Here is a 22,559-nt window from a genome sequence, read left to right on the forward strand (position 1 = left end):
CAAAAAGATAACAACATTGGTGCCAGGTGAGCCTCTTTGGGGAGTTCATTCTGTAAGTGTGGTGCCACCCTTCTAGCTTCCTTCAGCAGTGGCACCCAAAGATGACTGTGGCGTTACACCCCACAAGTCAATTCCAAATGTATGTCTGCAGTTTGTAAGTCTGTGGTTTTTAGAATGTTGGCCTGAGTGGGCGGAGTTAGAATGTCTTGGGAGGGGGGAGGAGTGATATATAAGGGAAGGATTGAGGGGATTGAGGGGGACTTTTCGGGGGGACTTGTTAGGTACTCTTAGAGTCTGTAGTGCTCTCTGTGTTTAGGGTACTTAAGTTCTGGGAAATTTGAGGTTCAGAGTAGTGAGTGGTGTCTTTAGAGTGTGGTGTGCACGTAGTGGATATATATTAATCAATACTGAGAATAAAGAAAGTTCAAGAGTGATTGTGTGAGAAAAAGGAAAGCGCGTATGTGGATGAGTGACAGGATTGTATGAAAGGTTTCAAAAAGGTTTTTAAATGTTATTTGAAACAAAGCTTATGAACTTTTAAAAATAATTTTTGATTGTTTTGTTTTTAAACTACCACAAAAGTCCCACGTGTCTGTTTGGCATTTATCATCTTAAGTTTACACATATGTAGTAGAAGACATACACATAGAAGACAGAAACAAACTTCAAAGTGATCTTGATAGGCTGGAGTGCTGGGCTGAAAACAACAGAATGAAATTTAATAGGGATAAATGCCAAGTTCTACATTTAGGGAATAGAAACCAAAGGCACAGTTACAAGATGGGGGACACTTGGCTCAGCAATACTACAAACGAGAAAGATCTTGGAATTGTTGTAGATCACAAGCTGAATATGAGCCAACAGTGCGATATGGCTGCAAGAAAGGCAAATGCTATTTTGGGCTGCATTAATAGAAGTATAGCTTCCAAATCACGTGAGGTACTGGTTCCTCTCTATTCGGCCCTGGTTAGGCCTCATCTAGAGTATTGTGTCCAGTTCTGGGCTCCACAATTCAAGAAGGACGCAGACAAGCTGGAGCGTGTTCAGAAGAGGGCAACCAGGATGATCAGAGGTCTAGAAACAAAGCCCTATGAAGAGAGACTGAAAGAACTGGGCACGTTTAGCCTGGAGAAGAGAAGATTGAGGGGAGACATGATAGCACTCTTCAAATACTTCAAAGGTTGTCACACAGAGGAGGGCCAGGATCTCTTCTCGATCCTCCCAGAGTGCAGGACACGGAATAACGGGCTCAAGTTAAAGGAAGCCAGATTCCAGCTGGACATCAGGAAAAACTTCCTAACTGTTAGAGCAGTGCAACGGTGGAATCAGTTACCTAGGGAGGTTGTGGGCTCTCCCACACTAGAGGCATTCAAGAGGCAGCTGGACAACCATCTGTCAGGAATGCTTTAGGGTGGATTCCTGCATTGAGCAGGGGATTGGACTCGATGGCCTTGTAGGCCCCTTCCAACTCTGCTATTCTATGATTCTATGATTCATTATTATTATTATTATTTATTTATATAGCACCATCAATGTACATGTATAACACCCACTCTGACAATCATTTACCTAAGCAGATATAACTCACAGCGCATTATTATATATATTAAAATCCTTCTCCATTTTAAACCCCTTTCTCCACATAGTTTGGAGGAAGGTGGGTTTTATCCCTTGCCTCAGGCGTATCAAGCGGTGGTGCTTAGCTTGAGCAGGGAGTAGCCTCGGCCGGGTCTGGTGTTCAGAGCCTGTGTCGCCCCATAATAAGTGGTGGCAGCCGTGAGGTCTGGTGTTCAGAGCCTGTGTCGTGGCAATGACCTAAGGGTCCGAGCAGGGACATATGGGAGAAGATGTTCAATTAGGTACTCTGGTCCCAAGATGTTTAGGGCTTTAAAAGTCAACACCAAAACTTTGAAGTTGCCTGGGAAATAGTTTGGAAGCCGGCGCAGTTGATGAAGCACTGCAGTCACATGATCGTATTGACCAGTCCCAGTTAGTAACCTAGCAGCTCTGTTTTGAACTAACTGAAGCTTCTGAACTATCTTCAAAGGTAGTCCCACATACAACACAATGCAGTAACCCAACCTGGAGGTTACCAGAGCATGGATAACTGGTAGGCAGCAAAAAACATACTCATTTCCCAAATTCCCCTGAGACCAGATGCAAGCTGGAAAGGACTATCCCTCTGGCCATGGCCTAGCCATGCATGATACCCCAGCCCTGCATGGCTTTCCCACGCTGGGGACAGGAGGAGAGATAGACAAGTGGAAGGCAGCCCATTTTGTGGCATGTACCAACCACCGCATGGGAAACGCTGCACTGGATTTCAAGAGAAAGGGAGTTAGCCTGCCCATCCTTGTGATGTGACTGGGCAGGACCAAAGCTCCCCCCTGGGGTGGGATAGGGCACTGCTCCAAGTAACCCAAGCAAAGGCCCACTCTCAGTACATGGATGCCCCCTCCTGGTGGCTTTCTAGCAAAGCTCGAAGTGATCTCATCACGGTTGCAGGGCTAGCGAAGGGTTCTCCAGTAGACAAACACATTGATTGATCTGCCCCCATCTGGAATGCTCAGGCCGTACTACCATGCCCACTGTAAACGTGATAGCACATCACAAATATCATTCCCCCACCCCACAGGAGCTTAATCCAAGTTCAACAGTCAACTACAAGAAGTGCAGGTTTGGGATTGAGAGGAGAGATCAGCCCTCAAGAAGACCTCTGCATGGGCAGCCCAGCCTTTGGTGAATTTCCTCTCTAGAGAGCCTAGGCACAAGGCTAACAGTTGCTTTTCATCTAAGGACCCAGCTATTATACACAGCTTAAGGCTCTCATAGACAGACCGCACTGCCACTCCACTGACAGCCACAGGACTGGAAAGCCTGTATTTATGGAGCAGGGACAAAAGCCTGAGTGACTCCAACACCAGCTCCGAGACCAGTTCTGTGAGCTCGGCCAGGAAGTCTGACAGGTAGCGGGGTGGTTGGTAGACTAACACTTGCAGGACAGTGGCGTGGATGGACAATAGGGATTGGGCAACGGTGCTCAACCTTGTGAGGTCCATGGGCAGATCTGGGTTTTTGAGAATGTGTTGTCAGCACAAGTCACAAAAGGGCTGTCATGGGCTGTCGTGGCTGATCACAAAAAGTACTACTGCAGCAAACACATATTTCATGAAAAGGCCAACGAGGCTAAAAGGCAAGTAACTTGGCCAAGGACCTGGACTACAGGGGCTGAGGCAGAAGTCTGAGCCCGGACACACAAACACACCCGTTTGAACCCAGTTTTCTGTTCCAACCCCAAAAACCCTTCACAAAAAGGCAAAGCCAATTAATTTCCACTCATAACTTTGGGGAAGCTACTCACAAAGGTCAGGTAGCACAACTGCAGGCACTCTTGGAAGATACCGATCACCAAGACCCATTTCAATATGGTTTCTGTCCTGGTCACAGGGCTGAATCAGCCCTGATTGCCTTGACAGATGGGACAGATGGCAAGCCTGCTCAGCCTCTCATTGGCTTTTGATGCCATCGACCATGGTATCCTCCTGGACTAGCTCTACGGGTTGTGCAGCAGAGGCATTGCATTACAGTGCTTCTGGTCCCACCTGCAGGGCCAGTTTCAGAGAGTAACACTGGGTGACTCCTTAGCAACTGAGCTATGGGCTTCCACAGGCTACCTTCTTGTCCCCAATGTCATTCAGCTATATAAAGCCGCTGGGAGTAGTCATTAGGGGATTTGGAGCAACGTGACAGAGTGGCTATGGCTCAGTGGTAGAGCACATGCTTTGCATGCATAAGCCCCCAAATTCAATTACTGGCATCTTCAAAGGAGGGCAACCAGGATGATCAGGGGTCTAGAAACAAAGCCCTATGAAGAGAGACTGAAAGAACTGGGCATGTTTAGCCTGGAGAAGAGAAGATTGAGGGGAGACATGATAGCACTCTTCAAATACTTCAAAGGTTGTGACACAGAGGAGGGCCAGGATCTCTTCTCGATCCTCCCAGAGTGCAGGACATGGAATAACGGGCTCAAGTTACAGGAAGCCAGATTCCAGCTGGACATCAGGAAAAACTTCCTGACTGTTAGAGCAGTGCGACAATGGAACCAATGACCTAGGGAGGTTGTGGGCTCTCCCACCCTAGAGGCCTTCAAGGGGCAGCTGGACAACCATCTGACAGGGATGCTTTAGGGTGGATTCCTGCATTGAGCAGGGGACTGGACTCGATGGCCTTGTCGGCCCCTTCCAACTCTACTATTCTATGATTCTATGATCTCTAGGTGGAAAAATCCCTGTCTGAAACCCTGGAGAGCAGCTGCTGCCAGTCAGCTTCAGCAATACTGGGCTAGATGGACTAATGGTCTGACGCAGTATAAGGCACTACGCTGATGACACACAGCTCTATCTCCCTGTGACATTTGGATCAAGTGAAGCTGTGCAAATCCTGGATCAGAGTCTGAAGTCACTGATGGGCTGGATGAAGACCAATAAACTGAAGCCGAATCGTGGCATATCAGAGGGCCTGTGGGTGAGTGGTTCCAGAATCCAGCTGATTGCTTGTTCTGGGTAGGGTTGCACTCCCTCTGAAATAAACAGGCCTGTAGTCTGAGGTTCCTTGAATGCCTGTCTCTAAGGGCCATGGAATGGGGGCTGAGTAAAGTGGGAGGGGCATGGAATGGAGTGAGGGAGGATCAGAATGTCAGTGGGAAAGGGAAGCCAGAGGAGGAAAAAGAGGCAGAAAAGGAGTGACGGAGGAGAAAAGAGAAGGAAGGACGGAGAAACCAGCAGCATGGTGGAGAAGGAGAAGGAGGCAGGCTGCAGCTCAACAAAGAGTGCACCTGCACACAGAGACAGGTGAACAAGGCCTAAAGAACTGGGCTAAGCAACTGTTGTTGGTCCAGCACCAATAAACATGGCTCTTCACAGTGAACTGTGGGTTGAAAAGGGAGTTGAATATGTTTGGTCCATAGTTCTGGTAATTGTTTTGTTCCTGTTATTATTCACCAAACATTCTTAAGTAAATATTGTCAAGTATTGTTTTGTTTGCCTCTGTGGTAGAATCATAGAATAGTATTATCATTATTATTAATTTATTTATTTATATAGCACCATCTATGTACATGGTGCTGTACAGCGTAAAACAGTAAATAGCAAGACCCTGCCGCATAGGCTTACATTCTATTAAAATCATAGTAGAGCGATAAGGAGGGGAAGAGAATGCAAACAGGCACTGGGTAGGGTAAACAGGCACAGGGTAGGGTAAAACTAACAGTATAACAGTATAAAGTCCAAACAGCATCAAGTTTTAAAAGCTTTAGGAAAAAGAAAAGTTTTTAGCTGAGCTTTAAAAGCTGCAATTGAACTTGTGGATCTCAGATGTTCTGGAAGAGCGTTCCAGGCGTAAGGGGCAGCAGAAGAAAATGGACGAAGCCGAGCAAGGGAAGTAGAGGCCCTTGGGCAGGCGAGAAGCATGGCATCAGAGGAGCAAAGAGCACGAGCGGGGCAATAGTGTGAGATGAGAGAGGAGAGATAGGAAGGAGCTAGACCGTGAAAAGCTTTGAAGGTTAACAGGAGAAGTTTATATTGGATTCTTAAGTGAATTGGAAGCCAATGAAGAGATTTCAGAAGTGGAGTAACATGGTCAGAGCGGCGAGCCAGGAAGATGATCTTAGTGGCAGAGTGGTGGACAGAAACCAACGGACTGATGTGAGAAGAAGGAAGGCCAGAGAGAAGAAGGTTGCAGTAGTCCAACCGTGAAATAACCAGTGCATGAACAAGCATTTTGGCAGAAGAGACAGACAAAAATGATCGAATCCTGGCAATATTATACAGGAAAAAACGACAGGATTTATCTACTGCCTCAATATGAGGAATAAAGGAGAGCGAGGAATCAAATATAAAGCCAAGACTACGAGCTTCCTTGACCGGAGTAAGCGTAACATCATTGACAGTAAGAGAGAATGAGAGATGAGGAGAAGGTTTAGGAGGAAAAACAAGCAGTTCAGTCTTTGCCATATTAAGTTTCAAACGACGATGAAGCAACCAAGCTGAGATATCTGAGAGACATGCCGAGATACGATCGTGAACATCAGGAGAAAGTTCCGAGGATGAGAGATATAATTGAGTATCATCGGCATACAGATGATATTGGAGGCCATGAGATTGAATAAGCTTACCCAAGGGCAACATGTATAAAGAAAACAGTAACGGGCCAAGCACCAAGCCTTGCGGAATCCCTACTGAAAGGGGAAAGGAGGAAGACGAGCTGCCATTAGCCAACACGCTGAAAGAGCGACCCGCTAGATAGGAGGCAAACCAGTTATAGACAGAGCCACGGAGTCCAAGGTCATGAAGGGAATCTAAGAGAAGATCATGATCAACCGTGTCAAAGGCTGCAGTTAGATCAAGGAGAATAAGAACGGAATAAAGGCCTTTAGACTTGGCAGTAAGGAGATCATTGGTGATCTTAGTAAGGGCTGTTTCAGTGGAATGCAAAGGACGGAATCCAGATTGAAAAGGATCCAGAGCAGAGTTACTAGAAAGAAAGTCAAGACAACGAGAGTAGACCACACGCTCCAGGATCTTTGAAACAAAAGGCAACAAGGAGACAGGTCGGTAGTTAGACAGAGATAGCTATCAAGAGTAGATTTCTTGAGAATGGGAGAAACTGTAGCATGTTTAAAAGCAGAAGGAAATGAACCAGAGGACAGAGAAAAAATAATAATATGAAGCAAGGAAGAGAGGATTGCGGGAATAAGATTTATAAAGACGCGAGAAGGAATCGGATCACAAGAACAAGTGGAAGGCTTCGAAGAGCGCAGTACTGTAGACAGTTCATCAGCTGAGACCGAAGGAAACGTGGAGAAATTTGCAGGAGGAACTGACAGATGAGGAACAGGAACTGGAAGAGGAGCAGAGCTGGCCAGATCAGAGCGAATAGTTTGGATTTTAGCATTGAAAAAAGAGGCAAAGCTATTAGCAGACAGAGAGGCGGGGAGAGATGGTGGATTAGGCTTCAGAAGAGAATTGAAGGACGCAAAGAGCCGCTGAGGATGCCTAGCATTTGACTGGATCAACATTGAGTAGTACTGCTGTTTGGCCAGTGAAATGGCAGAAGAGAAAGAGGAGAGTACAAATTTGTAATGGACAAAGTCCGCCCAGTCCATGGTCTTACGCCAAAGGCGTTCAGCTGCCCGGGAACAAGAGCGAAGGTAGAGGAGGAAGGAGGTGAGCCACGGTTGGGGTTGAGAAGGGCGAACTATCCGAGTTGTAGATGGGGCAAGATTATCAAGAGTTGAAGATAAGGAGGAATTAAAGGAGGAAACAGCTGAGTCCAAGGAGACAGCCGAAAGGACAGAAGGAAGAGAGGAGGCTAGAGACTGAGAAAAAGCCTCATAGTTGATAGATTGCAAGTCATGACAAGAGCGAGAAGCGGGACGTGAAGGAGGAGGATTGTGAGTAATATTGAAAGAAACTAGATGATGGTCTGACAAAGGAAAGTCAGCAGTAGAAAAGTCCAAAACAGAGCAATTCCGAGTGAGAACAAGATCCAGACAGTGCCCAAGGGAATGTGTGGGTCCATCAGACCAAAGCTTGAGATCATAGAAGGAAGATAAGGAGCGAAATCGTAGAGCTGCAGCATCTTGAGGGTCATCCACATGGATATTGAAGTCACCCAAGATAAGAGTAGGACAGTTATCAGAGAGGAAAAAGGACAGCCACGAATCAAAATCAGAGAGAAATTTTGAGGATGAGCCTGGGGGGGCGGTACAAAACTGCAATCCGCAGTCACAATGGAGTGAAGAGCCTCACCACATGTGCCTCAAAGGAGGAGAAACAATGTGATGGTGGAATGGAGAGAGGCTGGAACTGGCACAAACTAGATAATAAAAGACCCACACCACCACCCCGACCCTCTGGGCGACTCGAGTGAGAGAAAGAGAGTCCTCCAAGAGAGAGGGCAGCCGAGATGGCGGTATCATGGGCCGGAAGCCAGGTTTCGGTAAGAGCAAGGAGTTGGAAGTAGAGTTGGAAGGGGCCTATAAGGCCCTCAAGTCCAACCCCCTTGCAACCTGCCCCTCCTGGATCCATCTCTGCTGCTGTAGGCCCATGTGGCCACTCCAGCTCAGAGGGCCTTCTGCCAGCTTCCGCCTTTCCTGGACAGGGATAGCTCAGCCACAGTGGTACAATGCCAGGACCCTCAAGACTGCAACGCGCTCCCTGTGGGGCTGCCTTTGAGGTTGGTCTGGAAGCTGCAGCTGGTGCAGAATGCAGCACCTTGGCTGCTGCCTGGGGCTGCCCCCTTTCAGCATGATAACACCTCTGCTGAGGGAGCTGCACTGGCTGCCATTTGCCCCTGGGCCAGGTTTAAGGTTTTGTTCTTGGTGTATAAAGCCTAAACTTGGGACCAGGATATCCGAAAGCCAAGCCTGCCTTCTCTCTTACCAGCCTGCCTCATGGTGTTGGAGGAGGCATCCCTAGCGGTCCTGCATGGACCTGAGGTCCACTCAGAGAAGAGCTTTTAGTGTAATGGTTCCTGCTCTGTGGAATTCTCCCTGTGGAATTCAAGGTTGGTTTGTATTTGGTGTCTGCTAAAGACATTTTATTTAAAGAAGCTTCACCTGAATGACCCGTTTTATTGGTATAACTTGATTTAAAATATTTTTATTGTTTTCTATTCTGGTTTTTCTCTTTACTGTTCTCTACTAAGGAATATTTTAAAGATATGGAGCAGTTTATACATTTTGTAAGCCACTAAGTAAATAAATAAATAAATAAAAATAAATATTACCTCTACATAAATTCTTCTAAAAATTTATTCATCCACATTTATTTCCCCCAAACCAATAGGAAGGTCAATCCCAAATAATTTCCCCCAAACACATGCCAGGACACAAAAAACACACATCCAATAGTACACACACATAAAAAGCACAATTTTCGGGATCCCACTCCTGCAAAAACCGCACTCTGCCCTTCAGGATTATGATTATATGGCACTTATAATCATATTCCATCGAAGGTTTACCATCTTAAATAGACACAAGGAAACAAAGGAAAGTGGAATAAATAAGGCATAAGCAAGCAGGCAGGCAAAGAACATGTGATTATTTCAATTACATGTGCTTGGCTTAGTTACAACTAGAAAATTGACCCAGCTTTGCCCGAGTTGGAATGGCCCTTAGTTTGATACAGCAAAGCCTTCAAGCTCAGCTACACAGCTGTCAAAGTTGGGCACATTGTGCCTGCCCCGTCTGAGCGAAGCCACTCTTGCAGGTAGCTGTAGGCATGGCCCCTGCCACGATGCACCCCTATAGTGCCCTGAGAGACTATAGTCCGCTCCATTCGCCTGAGGGGTGAGGGCGGTGGCCCATAGCAGGATACAGCGGTAGGTCTATAACTCTGTGCCTCTGCTAATAGCTCTTGGCTGGGAACTGTGTGGATTGCAAAGCTGTGTGCCAGTTAGGGAAGCCAGCCCCTAGTGGCTGAAGATGCTACAGCAGGCTTCAACCACATAGACACACTTAAATTAATTAAAATTAATGTATTTTAGAAAAATAAAATAACCCTGAAGTGCACATTCCTAGGGTTCGCTTTGTATATATGCAATATTTCAGGTGTCTAGCTTTCATGCTCTTGGAGCTATGGCGATGACGGACAGACGGATGGATAAAGACACATCCTCTTTTATGATTATAGATAATGCTATGGTAAAAATTTGCTTGCTACAGTGCTGAATCATCTTGACAAGTTTGGTTAAAATAAATGAAACGGCATTGAATCTATAAACCTTTAAAAATTTTGATTGGCCACCATTTCATTTCAAGGTGATGGACACAATTTTGTATGGTGCAGTGCTGAATTATAGGCGAAGTTTGGTTGACATTGATGAAATGGTACTGAAGCAGTACAGCTTTAAAAATTTTGACAGGCTGCCTTTTTGTTTCAAGATGGCAGACAAATTTTTAATGGTGCTTAAACCATCCCAGATAGATGTACAATCCTAAAAGTCTCCTAACAATTGGATGAATGTTTTCCGAGTCCATCGAGGGCATACAAACACTCTTCCTTTTATATCTATAGACAAGGTATAGGTACTAGGGGGTGGCTTAAAGGATTCATTGAAAAGGTGAGTTTTGGATAGGAAAGCAGTTTCAGGCCTAAGGAGCAGCAACAGAAGATGAGCAGTGTCATTTCAGGCGGCAGGAGACATGAAGGGAAGCCAGTGAGAGGATTTAAGGAATGGAGTCCCACGGTCAGAATGATGTGAAAGTGACGACAAGAGAGGCAGCGAAGGGCTGGATGGACATGAGTGGTGAAAGGTGAGACAACGGAAGGTAAGAAAAAAGACTGCAATAATCAAGGTGATAGATGACCAGGGCATGGGCAAGAGTTTTCAATGAAGGCAGAGAGGAAGTGTCATATTTTTGAAATATTGTTGAAAAGTGAGAAGTGACAGGATTTGGCAACAGGCTGAATTTGAGAGGGGGTATTAAAGAAGAGCCAAAGGCTGGATGGGGGAAGCAAGGCAGCATGGGTTGTTCCCCCCGCCCCTGTGCATGCCAGCCCCATGACCAGCATTTTACTTGCACCATGTCACAGGTTGCCATGTTGTCCGGACCCAGCGCATGGCATGGAGGAAGTGGCTTCTAATCCACCCCACAACCCCTACAGCAACACCACACCTGCGGCACATTAGGAAAACATCGGCTTCAAGCGTGGGGGAAACAACCCCCACAACCTGCTCTGCTCCCCCTGCTGATCATCTGAACCAGGTCTTTTCTTTATTTTTTTCTGGGCGATCTGCATAGCTACCAGACTTCATAATTTTCTAATCATCATAGAATCACAAAAGAGTAGAGTTGGAAGGGGCCTATAAGGCCATTGAGTCCAGCCCCCTGCTCAATACAGGAATCCACCCTAAAGCATCCCTGACAGATGCTTGTCCAGCTGCCCCTTGAAGGCCTCTAGTGTGGGAGAGGCCACAATCTCCCTAGGTAACTGGTTCCATTGTCGTACTGCTCTAACAGTCAGGAAGTTTTTCCTGATGTCCAGCTGGAATCTGGCTTCCTTTAACTTGAGCCCATTAGTCCATGTCCTGCACTCTGGGATGATGATGGAGAAGAGATCCTGGCTCTCCTCTGTGTGACAACCTTTCAAATATTTGAAGAGTGCTCTCATGTCTCCCCTCAATCTTCTCTTCTCCAGGCTAAACATGCCCAGTTCTCTCAGTCTCTCTTCATAGGGCTTTGTTTCCAGACCCCTGATCATCCTCGTTACCCTCCTCTGAACACAGTCCAGCTTGTCTGCATCCTTCTTTAAGTGTGGAGCCCAGAACTGAGCACAATACTCTAGATGAGGCCTAACCAGGGCTGAATAGAGAGGAACCAGTACCTCATGTGATTTGGAAGCTATACTTCTATTAACACAGCCCAAAGTAGCACTTGCCTTTTTTGCAGCCACATCGCACTGTTGGCTCATATTCAGCTTGTGATCTACAATTCCAAGATCCTTCTCATTTGTAGTATTGCTTAGCCAAGGATCCCCCATCTTGTAACTGTGCATTTGGTTTCTATTTCCTAGATGCAGAACTTGGCATTTATCCCTATTAAATTTCATCCTGTTGTTTTCAGCCCAGCACTCCAGCCTATCAAGATCACTTTGAAGTTTGTTTCTGTCTTCCAGGGTATTTGCTATCCCACCCAATTTTGTGTCATCTGCAAATTTAATAAGCGTTCCCTGCACCTCCTCATCCAAATCTATATAAATAAAAATGTAAATGTTCGTTCGAAACAGACGTTATATCTCCGAAAGTTCTTCACCGATTGCTTTGAAATTTTGACACAACGTTGCATTCGAATATGTGAGCGTTGTTATGTAACTATGTTCTATATGGGGACAAAAGTTCGTCTTAAAATCGAAGAAATAGGCCTCCTCAAAACCAGTCCTGCTGATCATTGTGACATCGCCAACCAGTAGGCCAATCCACTGCCTCTGCCTTCTCTCTTATTTGCATGTTCTCTCACAATTGGCTGAGTGAATATAGAGGTCACACCTGTGACAGTTACACGTTCTGAAGAAAGGTAACTGCCAGGAGTTTCCGCTAACCTCCTCACCGTAAAAACATCCTTTTTTTAAAACCAAACAATTTGCTTTACTTCATCCAAATAATGCCTCGCAGAAGATCACACTTAGGTCGTCGTACTCGCAGAGCGGAAGCACTGTGATAAGAAATTGCAAATCAGATTGAGGAAGAACGGGCATCAGCAAACGAGAAAAAAAGAAAAAGAATGCCTCAAATACGTGCCAAGGAACCAGGAAAGCAACATTCAGCCAGACTTGAGGATGCACGATTGCGAGCACGGCAATCGCGTTCTACAGCTTCAGATCTGCTTTGTTCTCAACAGAATGAACGCGGCAGGCTGAGAGTGGCTGAAAGACGTCAACGAGAAACAGCACATCAGCGTCAAACACGACTCCGTGGTAAACAATCACACGATTACAATCGCCTTGCATTCCGGTACAACCCAGCTGATGATTATAGTTTGAGGCGGCATGTTCTCATCGGCACTATGACTGAAGTGTGTCCTTATTGCAAGGCTCTTAAATTTAATGGAGAAACAAAAGGAATGTGTTGCGCTGCTGGAAAAATTAAACTGCCTCAACTTGGAGAACCATCAGAACCATTACAAACTTTGCTTGCCGGATATACCGCAGAATCAAAGCATTTCCTATCTAACATCAGGAAATATAACTCATGCTTCCAAAAGACGTCGTTCAGTGCAGAAATCATCACAGCTCCATTTATGCCAACTTTCAAAGTCAAAGGACAAATTTATCATAAAGCCGGCTCCTTCCTTCCGTTTCAAGATAGTCAACATAAATTCCTACAAATGTATTTCATTGGTGATGGCAATGATGAATTGAATGCACGCTGCGGAATTTATACCGGCATAAAAAGGTCCATCGTTTCAAAACTGCAACAGCTACTTCACGAAAAAAACAATTTAGTACATTTGTTCAAAACAGCAATTGACATGATGCCATCTGATACACACAAGATTGCTATTCATGCTGACAAAACGCCTGCTGGAGAACATGTGTGAAGATTCAATGTTCCAACTATAGACGAAGTGGCAATTGTTATAGTCGGAGATCAATCTTGACAGGACCTTTCAAAGGTGAAGATGTCCTCATTCCTCGCATTCCTATGATTCCAACAGATATGCCATTTCAATTTAAGAGATTGCAATTCCCAATTCGATTGGCGTTTGCAATCACCATCAACAAAGCTCAGGGCCAATCTTTAGAATTGTGCAGTTTAGATCTAGACACAGATTGCTTCTCACATGGACAATTATATGTTGTGTGTTCTAGAGTTGGCAAACCAGACAATCTCTATATCTACACAGACAATGGAACAACTAAAAATATTGTATATCCACAAGTATTGTGAAATTAAACATATTAGAAACATCCGCTTTGTCTTTTCTTTCTTTTCCATTTAACCAGACTGAGCCACAGCAACGCGTGGCAGGGTACAGCTAGTCATTAATAAAAATGTTGAAAAGCACTTGGCCCAGGACTGAGCCCTGCGGTACCCCACTCGTTACCTCCCTCCAGTCTGAGAAGGTGCTGTTGATAAGCACTCTTTGAGTCCGATTCTGTAGCCAACTGTGAATCCACCTAATAGTTGTTCCATCTAGCCCACTTTTAGCTAGTTTTTTAATCAGAATATCATGGGGCACTTTGTCAAAACCTTTGCTGAAGTCAATATATATTCCCAAATGTTGCTCAGATGCATTCTGGAGGAATGAAGATGGTGATAATAAACTAAGATGTCAGCTTACATTTGGCGGAAGTGTTTGGGGGGAGTGTTTAGGAGAAAACATTCTTACATGTAATAGTTTCTGTAGTCAAATGTTTTTTAAAATATTTTAAAATATTGTTTTAGTTGCCCTTTGCACCCTCAATCTGTTTTCTAATAATGATGTAAGTCAACCTATGGGATTAAATAATTACAATGTTGTGTATGCAACTCCCAGATTCTCTTGCCTTCTTAAAATTCCTCCACCTTCCACAGCACGTGAAACGAACTAATGTATGTTTGAAAATAAATACAGACCTAAGCAAGAAATAAATTAACATGTAAAAGTGTAGACAAGCTAGCTTCATTTCCAGCAAATTCCATGGAGATAAAAATGAAAATTCAGAAGCAGAAAGTGATTTGGATTAGAGAAAAATAGGGAGTTTTATTTTTTTATATATTATTGTCTAAATGGAAAGATTGTTGCTACACATCGCTAATTTTGTCCACAATCACTATGATACATATGTGCAATTATGACTCATTACTGGTGCCTTAGGAATTTCAGCTCACTATCCAGATTTACTAGATTTTTTTATTCTTCAGGGCTGGGAGCAGCTGGAAAGAGGAATCATCACTAGTTGTGTTGTACATACTCATCCCAGGTACTGTTTTGTACTGTTTCTTCTGTTTTTAGATAACATTGTTGGCAAAGTGACCAGCGGTTTGAACAGCCCTCCCCTATGTAAGTTTGCTTAGAAATAAGCCGCACCATGTTCAGTGGGGTTTACTGCAAAGGAAGTGTGCACAGAATTGCAGCCTTAGTTGAGGTCATGGGGAGATCAATACTATGGTCCCTCAACAGAGCCTGGGGAGCCACAGGATACTTTGAATTCCTGGAGTCTGAGCTTCCACCACCACTCTCCCTCACAGCTGGTGCAGAGAGAACTACAACAGCTGCCTTTCCAAGGGGGGCGGCTCCGTGGGCAGGGAGGGGAGGGAACCAGGGAAGCAGGAATATGAGCTATCCCCCCCCTCATCCCCGTCCTCCTGCAGAACCCTAACTAGATGGGCAAAAACACCCGTCTACTGAAAATGGAGAGAGGAGGGAGCGCAGAGGCTGCTCCCTCTCTGCATAGGATTCTCATCAGCCTCCAAATTCAGAGGACAATAAGAATCCCAACAGGATTGCGCCCTAAATGCTAACAAAAAGGGATACATATAGGAAGTGGAAGGAAGGCCAGGCTACAAAAGAAGAGTACAGACAAGTGGCGCAGAAGTGCCGAAATGGCTTCAGGAAGGCTAAAGCTGTGAATGAGCTGAGATTAGCGAGGGATGCTAAAAGCAATAAAAAGGCTTTCTTCAGATACGTGAGTAGTAAAAGACAGAGGAAAGAAATGGTGGTTCAACTGCTTAATGAGGATGGCAAATTGATAACAGACGACAAACAAAAGGCTGAAGTGCTCAATTCCTACTTTGCCTCGGTCTTCTCCCAAAAGCGGATCTATGACCCCCCTGGAAAAAGTGAAGCAGAAGTTGAGGGGGCAGGATTGCAGTTTGAGATTGATAAACAAATGGTCAAAGAACACCTAATTTCCTTGAATGAGTTCAAATCCCCAGGGCCCGATGAACTGCATCCAAGAGTAATGAAGGAGCTAGCGGAAGAACTCTCAGAACCTTTGTCTATTATCTTTGCAAAATCATGGAAGACGGGTGAGGTGCCGGACGACTGGAGGAGGGCTAACGTTGTCCCTATCTTCAAAAAGGGCAAAAAGGAGGAACCTGGGAACTACAGACCAGTCAGTCTGACATCCATCCCTGGGAAAATTCTGGAGCAGATTATAAAGAAGTCAATCTGTAAACACCTTGAAATCAATGCAGTGATTACTAGAAGCCAACATGGATTTGTCAGGAACAAATCCTGTCAGACTAATTTGATCTCATTTTTTGATAGGATAACCTCCCTTGTGGACTGTGGGAATGCTGTGGATGTCATATATCTTGACTTCAGCAAAGCTTTTGACAAAGTACCACATGACATTCTGATTAACAAACTAGCTAAAAGTGGGCTAGATGGAACAACTATTAGGTGGATCCACAGTTGGCTACAGAATCGGACTCAAAGAGTACTTATCAATGGAACCTTCTCAAACTGGGGAGAGGCAACGAGTGGGGTGCCGCAGGGCTCAGTCCTGGGCCCAGTGCTCTTCAACATTTTTATTAATGATTTGGACGAGGAGGTGCAGGGAACGCTGATCAAATTTGCAGATGACACCAAATTGGGTGGGATAGCTAATACCCTGGAAGACAGAAACAAACTTCAAAGTGATCTTGATAGGCTGGAGTGCTGGGCTGAAAACAACAGAATGAAATTTAATAGGGATAAATGCCAAGTTCTACATTTAGGGAATAGAAACCAAATGCACAGTTACAAGATGGGGGACACTTGGCTCAGCAATACTACAAATGAGAAAGATCTTGGAATTGTTGTAGATCACAAGCTGAATATGAGCCAACAGTGCGATATGGCTGCAAGAAAGGCAAATGCTATTTTGGGCTGCATTAATAGAAGTATAGCTTCCAAATCACGTGAGGTACTGGTTCCTCTCTATTCGGCCCTGGTTAGGCCTCATCTAGAGTATTGCGTCCAGTTCTGGGCTCCACAATTCAAGAAGGACGCAGACAAGCTGGAGCGTGTTCAGAAGAGGGCAACGAGGATGATCAGAGGTCTAGAAACAAAGCCCTATGAAGAGAGACTGAAAGAACTGGGCATGTTTAGCCTGGAGAAGAGAAGATTGAGGGGAGACATGATAGCACTCTTCAAATACTTAAAAGGTTGTCACACAGAGGAGGGCCAGGATCTCTTCTCGATTCTCCCAGAGTGCAGGACACGGAATAACGGGCTCAAGTTAAAGGAAGCCAGATTCCGGCTGGACATCAGGAAAAACTTCCTGACTGTTAGAGCAGTGCGACAGTGGAATCAGCTACCTAGGGAGGTTGTGGGCTCTCCCACACTAGAGGCATTCAAGAGGCAGCTGGACAACCATCTGTCAGGGATGCTTTAGGGTGGATTCCTGCATTGAGCAGGGGGTTGGACTCGATGGCCTTGTAGGCCCCTTCCAACTCTGCTATTCTATGATTCTATGATTCTATGTTTCCTTATTGTCCCAATGACAAAAAACAAGATTTTTAGGCACCTTCACGTACAGCAGCTTGCTCCTCCATCTCTAATAATGATAATAGTAGTAGTAGTAGTTCTACTTTTACATTTCACTAGTATACCAAAAAAACTGAATTTATGTACTATTGTGTCTTTTTTATGTTCAGTAAAATAAGTTTAGATCTGATAATAAAATAATTCTTGCATATATATTCCATTTCTTCCCCCACAACCCCCATCCCAAAAAGGAACACAAGTTTTCATTGAAGGAAATGTTACATCATTACCTGAACGTGAGGTGGACACTGCTCATTAGGCAGTCCTTTTAAGCTCAAAATCACAGTGTGAGGGAATCTAGGGAAGCTTAAACAGCCCAGGAGCTGCATGCCCTCAAATCTGCCAAGGACACCCCCTTCATGATTCCAACTATGCACCCAGTTTGGACAGCACAGCCCCCCACCCCCCAAGGAGTGCCTCCACAAAGGAGTGGCTTGGGTTCTCTTCCTAGCCAAAATCACAGCCTGAACCTCTTTTGGAAATGCTGCAAGAACTTTCTTATCTGGGCTGGCTTAAGCTTTCACCTATGAATAGGTTTTATTCAGCATAATTCTAAACCAACTCTTTGTCTAAATATTTTATCCAACTTTCAGCCTTAAGGATGGCATTGGATAGAACTCCCAGAAAGAAATGTTAAAAATATCACTACGAACAACTATCATGTTCCTTAAGCAAGTCACCTGTTACACAATTCGAGGGCCAGCTTGATGGTGAGAGGCCAGTAGCCAACAGAGGAGCCTCTCTGCCTCCCCGGTTCCCTTGCGAAAAGGTGGCCAAGACCACGGATTCCCACTCACCAACAGACTGAGCGTTGAAAGCAGACACGATCTGCGGGCTGGCGAGGGCCTCCAGTCGGTTCTTGAGCGCTTCCAGGTGCACACACTTCTCCGAGTAGTCTGGTGTGTCCACTAGCACTGCCAAGCTGTTTTGCATGCTGGTCAGCTTGGCTGAGATCACAGATACATCCTGAATCCAGAGAAGAGAACCACAGCATCACTGCTTCACAAGTACACAGCCCACACACACACCCTGCCAAGGTACACTTCTGTTCCCCACCCATAGCCAGCAAAAACAAAATCAGTGCACATCTCCAAATCTAACAAATCCTGAGAGCGTATGAGATAATTCTGTCAAACCAGCAATCTACACAAAAATCGAATCACAAAAGTTGCTCAGATTATATAGACAAATAAGACAAATGTTCAACATACTTTGAGCACTACACTCTTCTTCAACGTTTGTTTGTCTTAAATCAGCAGTTCTAAATTCTCTTGTTTTGGGTCCTATGCCTACTGATCTCCCGTTTTGGTGCTATCATTTGGTGTAGCCTTTTTCAACATCAAGCATAGCCAGTCCCAAATTACTCATTTTCCCATCCCAGATCTCCACCTTCAGTCCCTAAATACCCTTTTCAGTCCCAACTAGCTGATGAGAGGCTTCCTGCTTACATGGAAATTGCCATTTCAAGAACCTAAATTGTCTCCATTAGGTGTCTGCACACAAAACCATGGTTTAGCACAATATGCAAAAGCTGGAACGATCCCAAGTGAGCCTCTGGGTGGTGCCCTCCCAACCTGAAGAGCCAGAGGTGCAGAGGAGAGGTGGAGGCAAGTAGACTCTAGGTCCATCCCAAATCTTGTTTAAGACACAGGATGCCATTTGCAGCAAAATGTGTATAAACCTGTGTTTTAAAGGTCTCTTCAATGTCGGCACTGAGGGTGCTCCACTTGTCCGCTTCCTGGAGCGAGTCAGCTGCCAGCTGCATCCTGGATTTCACATGATCCAGTTTGACTAAGACCTGAAAGAGATAGAACCAAAAGAGTCACAGGATGTCTCCATCATCCATTGTGAGTGAAATCTGTCCTGAATATAATTAATAGTCTTTCTATGAAAGTGCAACTTTTCACTTCAGTATAAAAATTCCAATGAATTACATCTCCCTTGTATGTTTTTTAAAGAGCTAATGATAGCTGAATCCTAGTATTCGGTTTATAATAAGTATTAGCATAACTTTGGGGGTTCTTGGTACTTCACCTATTTTCCATTTAGCACCTGTGAAGAACCCTGCTAGGACAGACTAAGATGAGTCCATCTAGTCTCACAGTGGCCAACCAGATACCCCTGAGAAGTCCACAAGCAGGACCTGAAGGTTCCTGCTCTTCCTCCTTCATGAGTTTGCTGAATCCCCTTTAATAGCTATCTGTGCCAGTGAACCTCATCGCATCTTTTAGCAGTGAATTCCACATATTATGTAGAATATTGAACTTGCAACCAAATAGTTGGGTTTGTTTGGCTGTAGGTCCCTGCATAAGGTCCTTCAACCACTACAATCAGGCCTTCTGAGCCTCTTCAACTTCAAACAACTGCCTCTCCCTTGCCCACTGCAATTTTTCCTGCATCTTTCTTTCAAATTACTATATTTTCTGGTTCAGTTTGAATTTAGATTCAGTGGTGACTGAAGCTTGACTGGTTTGGTTCCAATTCAGGCCAATAAATGTTCAGCAACTGAATCAATTCAGTTCTGGTTCACATATGAATACATAATTAGCACATTGCTGACTTGTATTTGTGGTAAAGTAAGGGGCCAATTAGACCAAATAATTCCGAGTAAGTAACCTGACTTTCTTCTTTTTCTTGTTTAAGGTTCTGTTTGGCTTCGGATCCAACATAATAGTTCAGATTCTGTTTGTTTTGGGGGAGGAAACACAAGTTCAGTCTGGGCTGTAGTTCAGGCTAGGTTTGATCTTTAGCATTCCTGCTGCTCCAGATGGATGCCGGTGCCCCATCTGGAGCAGCATTGCCTTGTGATTCTGTACATACAAACTAAGCAGCCAGAACTGGCTACTACCATAAGCACAGATAACTGAGGGTCCCCGGAGTCAGGAGTTGGGTCTGGCCTGCTCCAGTTTAATGGGGCTGAACTTATCTAAAGCTACTTCAAGGAAGTGACAGTGTACATCCCACCTACTCACACAAGAGGAGCAGATACCTGCATGGACTGAGCTGTGTCCTGCTCCAGCTTCTTAATATCTTCCCTGACCAGGACCATTTGCTCCTTCAGGAAAGTTGCCTCCTGCTTCAAGGCTTCCACCTCCCGCAGAACTCTGGGCATGTTCTGGAGTGCCTGGTGACTAGTCTCTGAAGAAATGAAAAACAATTGTCAAGGACCTAGAGGCTCAGTGTACAAAGGTAAAGATGCATTGCATAGAAACTCCCAGAGCCAGATAGCTATTGTGCTTCTGGAGTGACTGGAAACAGGCTGAAAAGGCAGAGCACAAGGATAACCAGGAAAGGAGGGACAAGAAAGTGCAAAAAGACGGCACTATGGTTCAACACAGCAGCAGAACTACAGACACAAATATTCTGCCGATTATTTCAAATCAATGTGACGTTTACTGACTCCTTGGTTCCCCTACCCACAGTCAGCAAGATTCCACAGTTCTATTGCATGGCTACTCCTGCCTTACTAACAGCACACAGGCTTTCCTGCATATGTTTTTTCTTCAAGTTAAATAATCTCTTCATTTCCACCACTAAACACCTACGCATGTCTAGTAAGAAAAATGTCCTATCACTCCCAGCATTCCCCAGCCAGCCAATTATGGGAGCTGTGGGACTTTTTTCTGTCTAAAAACGCATTGGATTGCACCCTAGTCACTAGCAGCAGCAAAGTGCTTCGTACTACAGACTATCCTTCTGGTTGGTTTGTTCCTTGTGAACCACAATGTTTTCTTTCATTATAGCTGGAAAGGCTTATGAATAAAGTCTCAATTTGGTCTGCTCTCATAAGAGCACAATAAGAGTGGTACTGGATCAAACCAAAGACCTACCTAGTCTAGCACCCTGTTTTCACAGTGACCAGATACAAACCAAAATACTTTTAAACTGTTAAAACTTTAAATGAAAAGGTGTTTTTTTCACTTCTGCAGTGTAAGTGGTATTAATGAAAGCTCTAAAGCTCTTCTTTCTCCTATTTTCATCAAGGGCTCCCACCCATCTCAAAGCACACCCACTTGCCAAGGTAATTATAGCATCAGGCTTTCCTTTTTTAACAGGTGATAACAAGGCTTTAAGTTTTACCACAGTTTGCAATGATTAGCTCAAATTCAAAAGTTGTGGTGATACAGGAGGCCAAAGGAGTCACATTGTAGATTAAGGATCCTTGTTTGGCTACCTTATCTATTCTAATCAATTTGAACAAGCATAGATTCCAGGTTATAGACAATCGAGGGTGGAGCTTGATTCACTCTTTAGGTCTATACTAAAGTTCTAATGGTTCTAACTATTAGCTTGAACTGCAAGGACCCAAAAGCAGAAATAAAAATAAAAGAAATAAACAAAAGCTGGGTACTTCTTTACTTTTCTTTGATGGACTTCCTACTTCAGAAGGTACTACCTAGAGGGTAGTAGCTATGTAGTCTATTGCATCAGAAACAACAGATCCTTGTGGCACTTTAGACTAACCAGTTTATTTATTTAATTTATATACTGCCCCATTGCCGAAGCTCTCTGGGTGGTTTACAAAGATTCAGGCATAAGATGTCGTCCACTTCATCAGATTATTATCATTATTATTTATTAAATTTATATACTGCCCCATAGCTGAAGCTCTCTGCACGATTTGAGTCTTTATGCTAGAAGACTTTGTTGTTTCAACTTCAAAGTGACAAATTCTAGCAATATTTTAAATAAAATTCTAAAAATGAAAAAAACTTCCTTGTAAGATTGCTTTTGTTTTTAATTAAACACTAAAAGTTGCATTTCAGCTGGCTCAATGTGTTTTACAAGATGAACCTATGCATGTTTACTTAGAATTAAGCACGACTGGATTTCATGGAGCTTACTCTAAATTGTGTATTGATTGCAGTCAAAATACATAGTTGGGAACAGCTGGAAGTTAAGTAGTATTTTGTAACTGGAATACAGTATATTTTTCCACCTACCACTACCCCTTTGAACAGATATATTTACCCATTTGTTACAAACAAAACTTTATGGCCTTATGGAAGCCTAACAATCCATGCAAAAACTGTTGTATCTTTACAAAGTTCTAACTTGGCATTAAGAGTAAAGTGGCATCTGCTTCTGATGGCATGATTGGATCAAATTATCATTTGTCAGGAAGAGTGTTGAAGGAGGGAAGAATCAGTGTGAGGGCCCCCAAAGGAGTTTACATGCCAAAAAAATAGTTTTCATCATGAATTCTAATTATTTGTTTTATTTATTACATTTCTATCCTGCCCAATAGCTGAAGCTGATTAAAAGTAAAACATCCCCCCAGTAAAGCTTTTCCAAACTCCATGGGCAGAGTTTCAGTGATTCAGCTAAGAAAAAGCATCTGAGAAGCAGACTCTCGAGCCTAAGAAACGTCACACCACAAAAGGTGTTCAAAAGGTCTTTAAAAGGCACCACAAGATGCCTTAAAAAAAACTGGCCACACTTCTTAGACAGGCCATGACAACAATTGTCTTAGGGCGCAACTGTGTGCATGTTTTGACAGGAAAGAAGTCCTGCAATTCCCAGCATTCCCCAGCAAGCA

The 22,559-nt window shown here is 44.2% G+C and overlaps 1 protein-coding gene across 3 annotated transcripts in view; it reads right to left on the reverse strand.

The window, feature by feature from the left end:
• The window catches only part of COG7 (component of oligomeric golgi complex 7), a 50,069-nt gene that overhangs the window by 21,510 nt on the left and 6,000 nt on the right, over window positions 1-22,559 (reverse strand). For all 3 annotated transcript variants that reach the window (XM_063143347.1, XM_063143349.1, XM_063143350.1), the window contains exons 3-5: window positions 20,010-20,158; window positions 18,702-18,818; window positions 17,818-17,986 (exon numbers count right to left, since the gene is read on the reverse strand). In XM_063143347.1, coding sequence (XP_062999417.1) covers window positions 17,818-17,986; window positions 18,702-18,818; window positions 20,010-20,158 — 435 coding nt within the window. The remainder of the gene's footprint in view (window positions 1-17,817; window positions 17,987-18,701; window positions 18,819-20,009; window positions 20,159-22,559) is intronic.

Source organism: Elgaria multicarinata, chromosome 17 (genome assembly GCF_023053635.1).
Source record: "Elgaria multicarinata webbii isolate HBS135686 ecotype San Diego chromosome 17, rElgMul1.1.pri, whole genome shotgun sequence".
Classification (NCBI taxonomy): Eukaryota; Metazoa; Chordata; class Lepidosauria; order Squamata; family Anguidae; genus Elgaria; species Elgaria multicarinata.